Raw genomic sequence first — 12,227 nt, 5'->3', positions numbered from 1 at the left:
TTGGAAATTTAAAACGATACGAATGTATATGATGTCATTTACATGTAAAATAGGTGAGACGAAGGACGAAGTCAAAAAATTCAGTCAATGAATAAAAAAAATTTAATTTACCCAATTTAAAAAAAAAATATGTACGATGATGATAAACTTACAATATAATAATGCATATAAATTTTTAATATAAAATAACAATTAAGTAGAATAATTATTAATCTATTAAATATAAAATAAAATACTAAAATAATATAAAATTAAATGATTCTTTTACTTGTGAGTCTTCCTTCTTGTAGAAAATCAGTTTGTATTATCATTGTTTGTAATTTTTTACAAACGGATTTTAAATTTGTTTGGATTTACAAAATCAGTTTGTATTATCAATCCGTTTATAATTGTTAAGGAAAGTAAAAATATAATAAATTTTCAGTCCGTTTATAAATCTGTTTGTATTTAAAAAAAATAGTTAAAATATTGTAAATATTAATAATTTATCATAAAAATAATTTACAATAAATATATTGTTAAAAAAAATACTACACTAATGTTATTAAAAATAATTTACCTATAGAAATTGTAAATAATAATAATTTATCATAAATATATTATAATAAAATTACTATAAACTAATGTTATAAAAACTTGTAGAAAAAATAATATAATTTTATAAAATCACAATAATATTTTTCAAGAAGCAAATTATATTAGTTGAAAATATTAAAAATATACTATTTTATAACTAAAACAATATTATTAATAATAAGAAAAAGAAATTAATAAATAAGAGAAAAAATAATGAAAGAACAAGAAAATGAGAAAAAGATAAGAAAAAAAGTTATATCACTGTAAATTGTTTATTTAATTTATCATATAATAGCTAATTAGGCAATCTGAATTGGCTAATCGATTATATGCTCCGCCTTCTCTTTCACTCTTTCTTTCATGAATGTAGTGTAGCGTATAATCTATCTATGCAGATATAGTAAGCTAAGTTTTCCTTAAAAGCTGTTATATGGCACTTTCAAATGAGAGTTTTTCTTATTAATTATTAATTTTTTTTCTTTTAATATTATTATATTAATGTTTTATTTTTTTTAATTAATTTGTTATTTAGAAAATAATAAATTACATTTAGTATCCACTGATTTTTAACCTATTGCCATTTTTTTATAACATAAGGCCATTGAATAATCAAACTTTGAATACCAAATTAATGGTATAACTTTTTTTATTGTTAAAATTATTTAGTCATTGAATTAAATTTATTTTCTATTTTGTTCATCATTTTACCTATAAATAGTAAGCATTTTGTGCCATTTGAGAAGTACCACATTTTCTTCTATCTTTAAATGCTTTCAAATTATTCTTTTGTTTGCTCTATTTTTCATAATTTTTATTCAAATTTTATTGGTCTTAATTTTCAAAATTTATTTACATTTCTGTTGATTTATGATTTTTTTTTTATAATATTAGAAAGAGACTATTAAATTAAAAAAATAAAATTAAGTAGCACCTTCTATATAAAAAAAAAATAATGAATAATAGTAGCACGCAAATGTAAAGTTTTCAATGTTGATTTTATATATGTTTCTTTTATTTTTATTTTTAGTTTTTCATTTATCTATATACATATATATATATATATATATATATATATATATATATATATATATATATATATATATATATATATATATATATAAAAGTAATGATATATTTTAATTATATATATGTTAATTAATTTATTTTTCTTATAAAATGAATTAAAAAAGTGATAAAAAAATGCAATTTTATTAAAAATTTAAACTGGATATATAAAGATTAAAAATAAAGTATTAAGTGAGAATATTACAGGTTACATGCTTTAAATTTTAATAATCAAATTATATAAAAAATATTAAAAATAATTTTAATAAAAAATAAAATATAAAAAATTAAATTAAATATAAAAAAAATAATTTCTATCAAATTTGTACATATCACAAATATTTAACTATTTATTAACATAAAAAAGCTAATAAAATAAATGCCTATATGATGAAAAAAAAAATGGCACCACATCATTGGGAAGCCAAGGTTCCAACGGGCTTCATGGTGCGCGCAACATTTCAATAGATATACACAGTTTTATCTTTATTTTACAGAGAAGATATTATTACTCAGGCTCTATTTATTTAACGAAATATTTTTTTTATATTCTTTAAATATTTTTAAAAAATTCTCTTTTTAAAAAAAGCAAATTATTTTTTTAATTTTGATAATTTTATTAAAATTTAAAAACAAAAAATATATATATATATAATATATATATATTATTAATTTAATTATAACAAAAAAAAACATTTTTCATATACAAATTATCGTTTACAAAATAAATAAAGTTTCAAATTCATAATCTCTCAATCATAAATGAACTAACTTTACCGTTATATTAAAGCTATCGTCATTCAACAAAGAAATTTAATTATTGAAAAATAAATAATGGGGGATAAGATCTTCCACAAATATTTAATTATTTTGGTGGAGTAATTGGCAGCCTACTGACTTGGTCCCTTTTTCCTTAAGATCACTAGTGTCATATGCGTGGGAAGAGCTCATGCACTACAAGAAAAAAGAAAATTAGCAACGAAAATTCGGTTTCAAAACATTGAAAATTGATTTTTAATTTTAATTAGAAATCGATTTGAAACTAAAATAGTCAGTTTATAATTCATAGGTTTCTAAATAAATTAAAAACAGAATATGATATCCATTTCTAATTTTGAAACCAATTTAAAACAGATATTTTTGTTCTAAAATTAGATACCGAATAACTTTAGTTTTTAAATATGTTTTAAATTAGTAACTAAAATATATAAATTTCTAATAATCTAAAACGAATTTCCATTTCAAATCAGTTTCTAATCAGAACAAAAATAAAACGCTTTTTAAATCTAAAATATATTCGGTTTCTAAATAGAAACGAAATTTTTATTTCAAATCCGTTTCGAAAGAAATAGGAGTTCTACAAAAATCAAAAGTTTACGTAGATGATGTTTTCTCAGCAATCAAACAAATCCTACACACTTTTGTTAAATTTGTAGAGAAAATTTTTGAGGAGATTTTTTTGGCAATATGAGAATGGAAACGAGTTAACCTCTGTCTTTTTTAGGAGAGAGACAGAAAGAGAAAAAGAGAATGAGAGTTAGAATAGAATGAAGGGAGAGATAAATTTTTTTTTAATACGTACGCATAGTTTTTATAATATAAGAATGAACATTACAATTAATTTAGTTATTATTTATAATATTTTTATATTTATTTACATTTTTTATAATTTTAAATAATTTATTGATATAAAAAATAAATAATATAATCTAAATAAAAAATAAAATTAAATAAGCTAGCTGCTAGATAAGAAATAGTTTTAAAAAAGAAATACTATAATTTTTTGTTAGGGATGGCAACGGATAAGTTACCCGCGAAAATCACCTTACCTGAATTCGAACCCGATTAACATTATCAAAATCCAAACTCATCCCAAACCCGTTTAAAATTTATTTTCAATTAACCGAATCCGTCCTAAACCCGATTATTATTACTTTAAAAAAAACTCCAACCTGTTTAATTTTATATATTTTAATTAATATTTTATATAAAAAAATCATTTTAATTAATAATTTATATTTTAAAATTTTAATAATTTCATAAAATATTTAAATTCCATTTTATATAAAATAAAATATATGCAAATTTATAAATATTATTATAAAAATATATATTTTATATTTAATTAAGTATTTTTGTAAATGGGTTCAGGTAACGGATACCCAATATGAAAAATCAGAACTCGTCACGGGTATTATTTTTTAAATTCGAACCCGTCCCAAATCTGATTATATAATACCCAAACCAGTCTTATTAGGGTTCGATCGGATCGGATACCTGTAAAAATCCGACTCGTTGCCATCCCTATTTTTGATAGGTATATTAAATAGGTTTATTAAGATATTTGACTATCCATTAGTTATCAACTATATTTAAGAATTAAACCAAACATATTCTTGATGACTTTTTAAGTTTAATTAAATTCTTACACAATCATAACTGAATTTTAATTTTTTAGAATGAATTTTTAAATTAAAAATAATTGAATTCTTTTATTAGAATTGGTAAAAAAATAAATCGATTGAATTAAATTTTTATAAAATAATAGTTTTCAAAAATTTAATTGAATTTTTTTTTTCTTAGACAAGGGCTTAATAGACGGAGCAAAGGCGGGCAATAACAGGAAAAAGAAATCGGAAGCAATTACTACTGAGAATTTGAGATGAGCACAGCAGCATTCAGAAAAGAAAAGGTTAAATTTGCTACCCAGTCTATTGCCATGAGAAACAGAATTGATTTCATTGAATAATATATAACGTAGAGTTGCATCAGCAACCAAAAAGAGAGTCTGCAGTCTCACGACGAAAGTTTTCCTTCCAGCCAAACAAATTCCTGATTTGACTTATGCAACATATCTGCCAGAATATGAACAAACTATAACTGTTACTGATTTTAAAATTTTCAATGCATATTTATATTTAATGGAGATTTTTTTTAATCAAAAGGCAAGTACGCATGGCTTAATCCTCTATAAAAATAAATATATGCTTTAGAAGCACGTTGTAATACATTCCAAGATTTGCTTATGCAAAATTAATAATAACAATAACCACAATTTTAGCACATATATAATTAATAATCAATATATGAGAGGATGTGAATGTATGTTATTGGGTGATGCCGGATGAAAGGAGAGACAAAGAGAGCTCTCTCACCCTCCACCCACCTCTCTGACATTAGGTGGAAAAGAGACAGAGAGAACGGTGGGAAGAGATAAGACAAGAGGAGAGTGCGGGAGAGGAGGGTGGGGGAGAGCTGGATGGAGACTCTCTCCCACCTATAAGAGTAGGAGAAATTATTAGCCTAAGAGTGGCCCTCCACCCACATCTCTCCCCGCTCACCCAGCCTCACCAATAATATAAAGATACGGAGATTTGAAATCTTGACTTGGCTGGTTGTCTTTAAAATAAGCGTTAACTTAAAATTTTAAGACGACAAATATCATTAATACAGCAGGAACCAGAGGAAAATAACAAGGAATGCAGAGCAGAAAGCAGAAGTCTTGCATAGATAGGTAATGGCAATTTTTTTTTTACCAAAAGGCAAGTACACATGGCTTAATCCTGTATATAAATATATGTTTCAGAAGCATGTTGTAGCATATACGTACCAAGAGTTGCTTATACAAAACACAGTAAGAGTAGTGTACCTTGGAAATGGAAATGGCCATACTTGGATATTCAGAAATGCTAATGGCAATTCTACCATTTCTCTCTACTGTTACACTTATCCTTTGGCTATGGCGGTGGAATGGGAACTCTCTACTTATCAACTGGCCTGTAGTAGGGATGGTTCCACAGCTTTCTTGGAACTCATATCGTCTCCATGATTTTTTCACTTGTATACTCCAGCAAAGTCAGGGCACATTTCTATTCAAAGGACATTGGTTTGGTGACAAGGATTTTGTGTTCACTAGCGATTCTATGAACATCCATCACATCCTGAGCAAGAATTTTGCCAACTACCACAAGGACGAGGATTTCAGGGAGATTTTTGAACCTATGGGAGATGGGATTTTCATTTCTGACTCCGATAAGTGGAGAAATCTAAGGAGAATATTTCATTCTGTACTTAAAAGCAGGAGGTTCGAGCTTGCTGCAAAGAGTACTATGGAGCAGAAGATCTTGAATGGCCTATTCCCGATTCTAAAGAATGCTTCCATGCTAGCAAGTGAGGTTGATATGCAAGATGTGCTTAAGCGATTCATGTTTGATAATATATGCTTATTGGTTTTAGGCTTGGATCCGAATTCCCTTTCTCCAGAATTCCCTCATATTCCTTGTGCGAAGGCCTATGATGACATGTCGGAGGCTGCAATTTACAGGCACACCTTGCCAGGAAGCATTTGGAAGTTGCAAAGGTGGCTGCAGATTGGGAAAGAGAAGAAGGTTAAGAAAGCCTTGGACATCTTTGATGATTTTGCAGAGCAATGCATTACAAGAAAGCGACAGCAATTAGGACAAAGCAGCAGAAATCAGGAGGGACTAGAGGATTTCGACTTATTAACATACTTTTTGGTGAAAGATGATGATAGAAAGATCATCAAGGAGGAGAAGATGCCATTTGCACTAAATCAAACAAATTTCTAAGAGACACTGCCTCTAATCTCTTGGCGGCTGGAAGAGACACTGTAGCTGCTGGACTTGCTTGGTTTTTCTGGCTAGTTGCAACACACCCATTTGTAGAGAAAAAGATTTTGGAAGAGATGAAAGCAAATTTAAGAGAAGGAACTGGTGCTAAGTGGAAGATTTTCAGCAATGAAGAGGTAAGCAAACTAGTTTATCTCCATGCTGTTATATGCGAGACACTTCAACTGTATCCACCTGCACCTTTTGAGCACAAAGCTTCTGTTGGACCCGACATCCTTCCTAGCGGCCATCAAATGCCTGGAAATATGAAGATCATATATTCTTTATATTCAATGGGAAGGATGGAAGATATATGGGGTAAAGATTTCTTAGAATTCAAGCCAGAGAGATGGATATCAGGGAGTGGTGAAATCAAGCATGTACCGTCTTACAAGTTCATAACGTTCAATTCCGGACCCAGGACCTGTTTAGGTAAGGACTTGACGTTTCTGTTGACCCCACAAGCTCAAAGGAGCATAGATTTTGATGATACCAAAACTCAACTAGAATCAAACTAACATTGTTTTAAGTATTGTGTATCTCAAAGAAGAAGGACAAAAGGATTTTATGATGGATTGGTCCTTATGAAGAAAAGATGACATTCTAAGGATAACACAAGACGAAGCAAAAGAGATAAAAGAAGAAAATGTTACCTTCCAAGGCTGCATTGAAAATCAGATTTGAAGGTACATCTAGTATAGAAGTTAGTTTTATTTCTTAGGATTTCTTGTGAAAAGAATTGAGGAGTAAAAGTCAATGATGCTTATTTTTAATCCCTCAAAAGATTTTCTTTTTAAACATCATTATTACTGGCCTAAAAAATATTTAACTATGATTTGGTGTGAAGTTTTATAGTTTTGAAAGTTATGCAGAAAAGCTTTCCTGGTATGCTAACTGGTTTGCTACTTATTTTAGTATGCTAACTGGTTTGCTATTTTCTCAAGTACGCTAACTGTTTCAACTCTGCACAACATCGCAGAAAACGACAAAATAACGGCTATTTTCTTGAAATTCGTATCTGTAACGTTCAAATGGGTTCTGCAACGGTAAAAAACGTTCCAAAGCTATAAATACACCTTCCTTTGGCCATTTTGCACTTAATGAAAGTCCCTCTACTGTTCAAAATCTTTAAAGCTTTCATTCAAAGTGCTCAAAGTGATTTATTGCTCATCATTGGCTTATTTACTCAACTCTTCTTTATAGTTGCTGTTGTAATTGAGTGAGAGTGAGTTTTTTTTTAACACATTATTATCATTTGTGAGAGGTCATTCAAGCACCTATTGAAGCTTGGTTGTGATAAGTGTTTGGGATAACACTTGGTAGAAGTGTGAAGCTACTTGTAAAAGCTTTGTTGAGAAGATTTGTAAAGGGCTTTGTCTCTTGCCTTGAAAAGAGAAGAATAGTGGAGTGAAGACTCAAAGTGTGATCTTTGAGAGAGTGGATGTAGGCTAGTTAAAGCCGAACCACTATAAAAATTCCAGTGTTCATTTTCTCAACCCTTGCTCTTTACATTTTTGCAATTTAGCTTTATAAATGATATGCTTTTGCTGATATGAAAATTGATATCATATGCTGTTGATCTTGCTGCTATCTGAGAAAAATAGTTTACTGCAAAATCTGCTGATATCTGATATATTCTGTTGGTTATCACATTTGTCTTTGTCGGATAGGATATCCGATATCTTTATTCTAGTTCTTTGTGATAAAAGCGTATTGGTTCTTGATATATTTACTGAATGCTTATATAGTCTGTTATATCAGTATACTGATTGCATACAGCTTAACCTTGAGTCAACTTGTCAATAGAGCTATATTGTTCATTTTTCACATTAGATAATTTAGTTGAACCTAGCTGCAATTTTCAAAGGTTTTGAGCAAGAACCGAAAATTGTTTTTAAAGTCCAATTCACCCCCCTCTTGGACATATTTTGGGACATCAATTTGGTATCAGAGCTTGTCTCTCTTGCTTGAGGATTAAACCCCTTAGAGTGATCCACACACATGGCTAGTTCATCTAGAAATTCTGCTGGTATACCTGCCCCCTTAGCTGAAGGTTATTCCATCACTAGACCACCACTTTTTAATGGCACAAATTACTCCTTTTGGAAAACTAGAATGAGAAACTTCATACAATCTGTTGACATTGATGCTTGGAGAATAGTTAAAGATGGTCCTTATATTCCTTATAAAACCAGTGAAGGAACTGTACAAATTCCTAAAGCTGAAGTTGAATTTGATGATAATGATTGGAAGAAAATTTCTACAAATGCTAAGGCTATTAATATTCTTCATTGTGCTCTTGATATTAATGAGTATAACCGTGTTTCAGGATGTCAAACTGCAAAAGAAATATGGGACAAACTAGAAGTCACATATGAAGGAACTGATGTGGTAAAAGAGTCAAAGGCAAACCTCCTCATCCGAGATTATGAATTATTTGAGATGAAATCTGGTGAAACCATTGCTGAAATGAGTACCAGATTCACTGACCTTGTAAATCTACTTAAAGCTCTTGGAAAGAGATTTGAAGAACAAGAACTTGTAAAGAAAATTCTGAGGTCTCTTCCAAAGACGTGGGAAGCAAAAACTCTTTATTCAAGACACCAAGGATTTGGAAAATACACCTATGATGAGCTGATTGGTTCTCTCATTGCACATGAGATGATTTATAAGAAAGATGAGAATGAAGGTGATCAAAAGAAAAAGAAAGGGATAGCTTTCATATCCGAAAAAGTAGATGAGAAAAAGAAAAATATTGCTCTTAAAGCTGGTTCAAGTGATGATTCAAGTGCTTCAAGTGATGATGATGAAGACATGGCTATGATAGTCAAAAGATTCAAAAGAGCATTTAGAAAAGGTGGAAGCAAATACAAGAAGTTCACAAAGAAATATGCTCCAAAGACTCCAAATCATTCAAGTGAAATAGTTTGTTATGAGTGTAACAAACCAGGCCACATTAAGCCAAAATGTCCTACTTTGAAGAAGAAAAATAAGTTCGAAAGGACAAAAGCAAAAGGCAATGGCAGCAACTTGAGTGTGGTGATTCTTCATCAAATGATGAAACAAGTGACAAAGAGGCTGCAAATACTTGTATGATTGCAATTGAAGAAATAGGTGAAATCTCACACATCGAAGATAGTGAAAATGAGGTAAATCTTGAACTTTCTATTGTTGATGAATTAGAACTTGCATTTGTGAAGAAATATGATAAGTATAGAACTTTTATAAAGAAATGCAAAATGTTAGTTCAAGAAAATTGTGCTTTAAGATCAGAAAATATTTCATTGAGTATGGTTTCAAAGGAAAATGAATTTTATAAATCTCAAATGAAATTATTTAAGGAAGTTAATGATGAGCTTCAAAGATCAAAAGAAGTATGTGAACAACTTCTTGAGAAAAAGCAGAATTCTTGAAGAAAAGTTGAATCTTTGACAAGAGATTTATCTAAATTTACAAAAGGAAAAGAAACACTTGATATACTTCTTGGGAATCAAAGATTTACAAATGAAAAATCTGGAATTGGATATGATGGATTTATGAAGTATGGAAAATACAAACATTTTTTTGTTAAAGCTACATCCTTTTCTCAACCAAGTATTACATGCTTTTATTGCAATCACAATGGTCATATGATTAATGCTTGTCCTATTAGGAAAGGAACCTTTAAGGCAAAGAAAGTATGGGTGCCTAAAGGAACCCTACCTAATGTTACTAACATTCAAGGACCCAAAGTTGCTTGGGTACCTAAGAGCGATTAAGCGATTTCAGTGCGCCTAAGGAGTATGCTGGAAACAGAACATTGGTACATTGATAGTGGCTGCTCTAGGCACATGACAGGAAATAAAGGCAAGTTTTCCTCTCTTACCTTGAAAGAAGAAGGTTATGTGAAATTTGGTGATAAAAGTAAAGCTAAAATTGTTGGATGTGGAACTATTGGTAAAAATCCTTGCATTGAGAATGTTGCATTAGTTCAAGGATTAAAGTATAATCTTTTAAGTGTTAGTCAACTATGTGATAATGGTTTTAAAGTGGTTTTTACTTCTACACATTGTGAGATTCATGGAAATAATGTTATGTTTGCTGGTGCTAGAATAGATAATATTTACCTACTTGATTTAACAAGTCTTGAAGAAAATTGTGAAACATGCTTTATGACTTCACATGATAGTGCATGGTTATGGCATAGAAAATTAGGACATGCTAGCATGAGTACTCTTGCTAAACTTTCTAGAAAGAACCTTGTTAGAGGACTTCCAAAGTTAAGATTTGAAAAAGAATTTCAATGCAAAGCTTGTGCACTTGGTAAGCATACAAAATCATCTTTTAAATCAAAAAATGTTGTAACTACGTCTAGACCATTGGAATTGTTGCATCTTGATCTTTTTGGCCCAATCACACCTAGAAGTCTAGGAGGCAAGGCATATGCATTTGTAATTGTTGATGATTTTTCAAGATTCACATGGACTTTCTTTCTTGCTCATAAAGATGAAACCTTTGATATATTTGAAGCCTTTTGCAAAAGAACTCAAAATGAAAAAGGATATTGCATTACATCTTTGAGGAGTGATCATGGAAAAGAATTTGAGAATAATTTGTTTGAAAATTTCTGCTCTCAAAATGGTATTTATCATACATTTTCAGCTCCTAGAACTCCACAACAAAATGGAGTTGTTGAAAGGAAAAATAGATCTTTGCAAGAAATGGCAAGAACAATGCTGAATGAAAACAGTTTACCAAAATATTTTTAGGTCAGAAATACAAAGATGCTACATTTTAAACAGAGTTTCCATTAGAGCTATTTTAAAGAAAACTCCTTATGAACTTTGGAAAGGAAGAAAACCCAATATTGCATATTTTCATGTCTTTGGTTGCAAATGTTACATTTTGAATAACAAAGACAGCAATCTCAAGAAATTTGATGCTAAATCTTGTGAAGGAATATTTCTAGGGTATTCAACAAATAGCAAAGCATATAGGATCTTCAATAGAAAAACATTGACCATGGAAGAATCAATGCATATACTTTTTGATGATGCTAACACTTCCTTGCAAAGGAGAAATTCTTGTGATGATGAATTTGAGCAGATTCTAAATTCAAAGAATTCAAATAATGATGAGCTTGAATCAAAAGAACAAGTGGAGGATGATCAAAATGACAAAGAAGATGAACTCCCTTGCTCCACAAATGTTGAAATTCAAGATGACTCCCAACCAAATGTGGAAGAACTACAAATTGAGGAACCTCAACATCAAGATATTCCACAAGAATGGAGGTATCATAGAAATCATTCCAAAGATGACATTCTTGATAGTCCATCACAAAGAATGATGACAAGAGCTCAACTTAGAAGATACTTTGGTAATGTTGCTTTTGTTTCTCAATTTGAACCCAAAACATATGATGATGCTCAAAATGATGAAAATTGGCTTTTTGCTATGCAAGAGGAATTAAATCAATTTGAAAGAAACAAAGTTTGGACACTTGTTCCTAAACCTAAAAAGCATACTGTTATTGGAACTAAATGGGTATTTAGGAATAAGATGGATGAAAAAGGACATGTAGTTAGAAATAAAGCTAGACTAGTAGCTCAAGGATACAACCAAGAGGAAGGTATTGATTTTGATGAAACCTTTGCTCCGGTTGCTAGAATTGAAGCTATTAGAATGTTATGTGCATTTGCATGTTTTAAGAATTTCATGCTTTATCAAATGGATGTTAAAAGTGCATTTTTAAATGGATATATTGATGAAGAAGTTTATGTAGCTCAACCTCCTGGTTTTGAAGACCCTCACTTTCCAAATCATGTTTATAAGCTTACTAAAGCTCTCTATGGTTTAAAGCAAGCTCCTAGAGCATGGTATGAGAGACTTAGTAAATTCTTGCTTCAAAATGATTTTAAAAGAGGAAAAGTGGATACTACTCTTTTCATTAAGAAAATGGGAAAAGACATGCTTATT

At 29.8% G+C, this 12,227-nt stretch overlaps 1 protein-coding gene across 1 annotated transcript; it reads left to right on the top strand.

The window, feature by feature from the left end:
* The first annotated feature begins 5,297 nt into the window (after positions 1-5,297).
* Positions 5,298-6,230, top strand: LOC131175864 (alkane hydroxylase MAH1-like). The gene has a single exon (XM_058140542.1). The coding sequence runs from the start codon at positions 5,298-5,300 to the stop codon at positions 6,228-6,230; it is 933 nt and encodes a 310-aa protein (XP_057996525.1).
* Positions 6,231-12,227: the final 5,997 nt, after the last annotated feature.

Source organism: Hevea brasiliensis, chromosome 18 (genome assembly GCF_030052815.1).
Source record: "Hevea brasiliensis isolate MT/VB/25A 57/8 chromosome 18, ASM3005281v1, whole genome shotgun sequence".
Classification (NCBI taxonomy): domain Eukaryota; kingdom Viridiplantae; phylum Streptophyta; class Magnoliopsida; order Malpighiales; family Euphorbiaceae; genus Hevea; species Hevea brasiliensis.
This window is presented reverse-complemented; position numbering and strand designations above follow the sequence as displayed.

Coding starts and splice junctions, on each gene's coding strand:
- LOC131175864 (XM_058140542.1), top strand. CDS start 5,298: ATGGAAATGGCCATACTTGGATATTCAGAAATGCTAATGGCAATTCTA.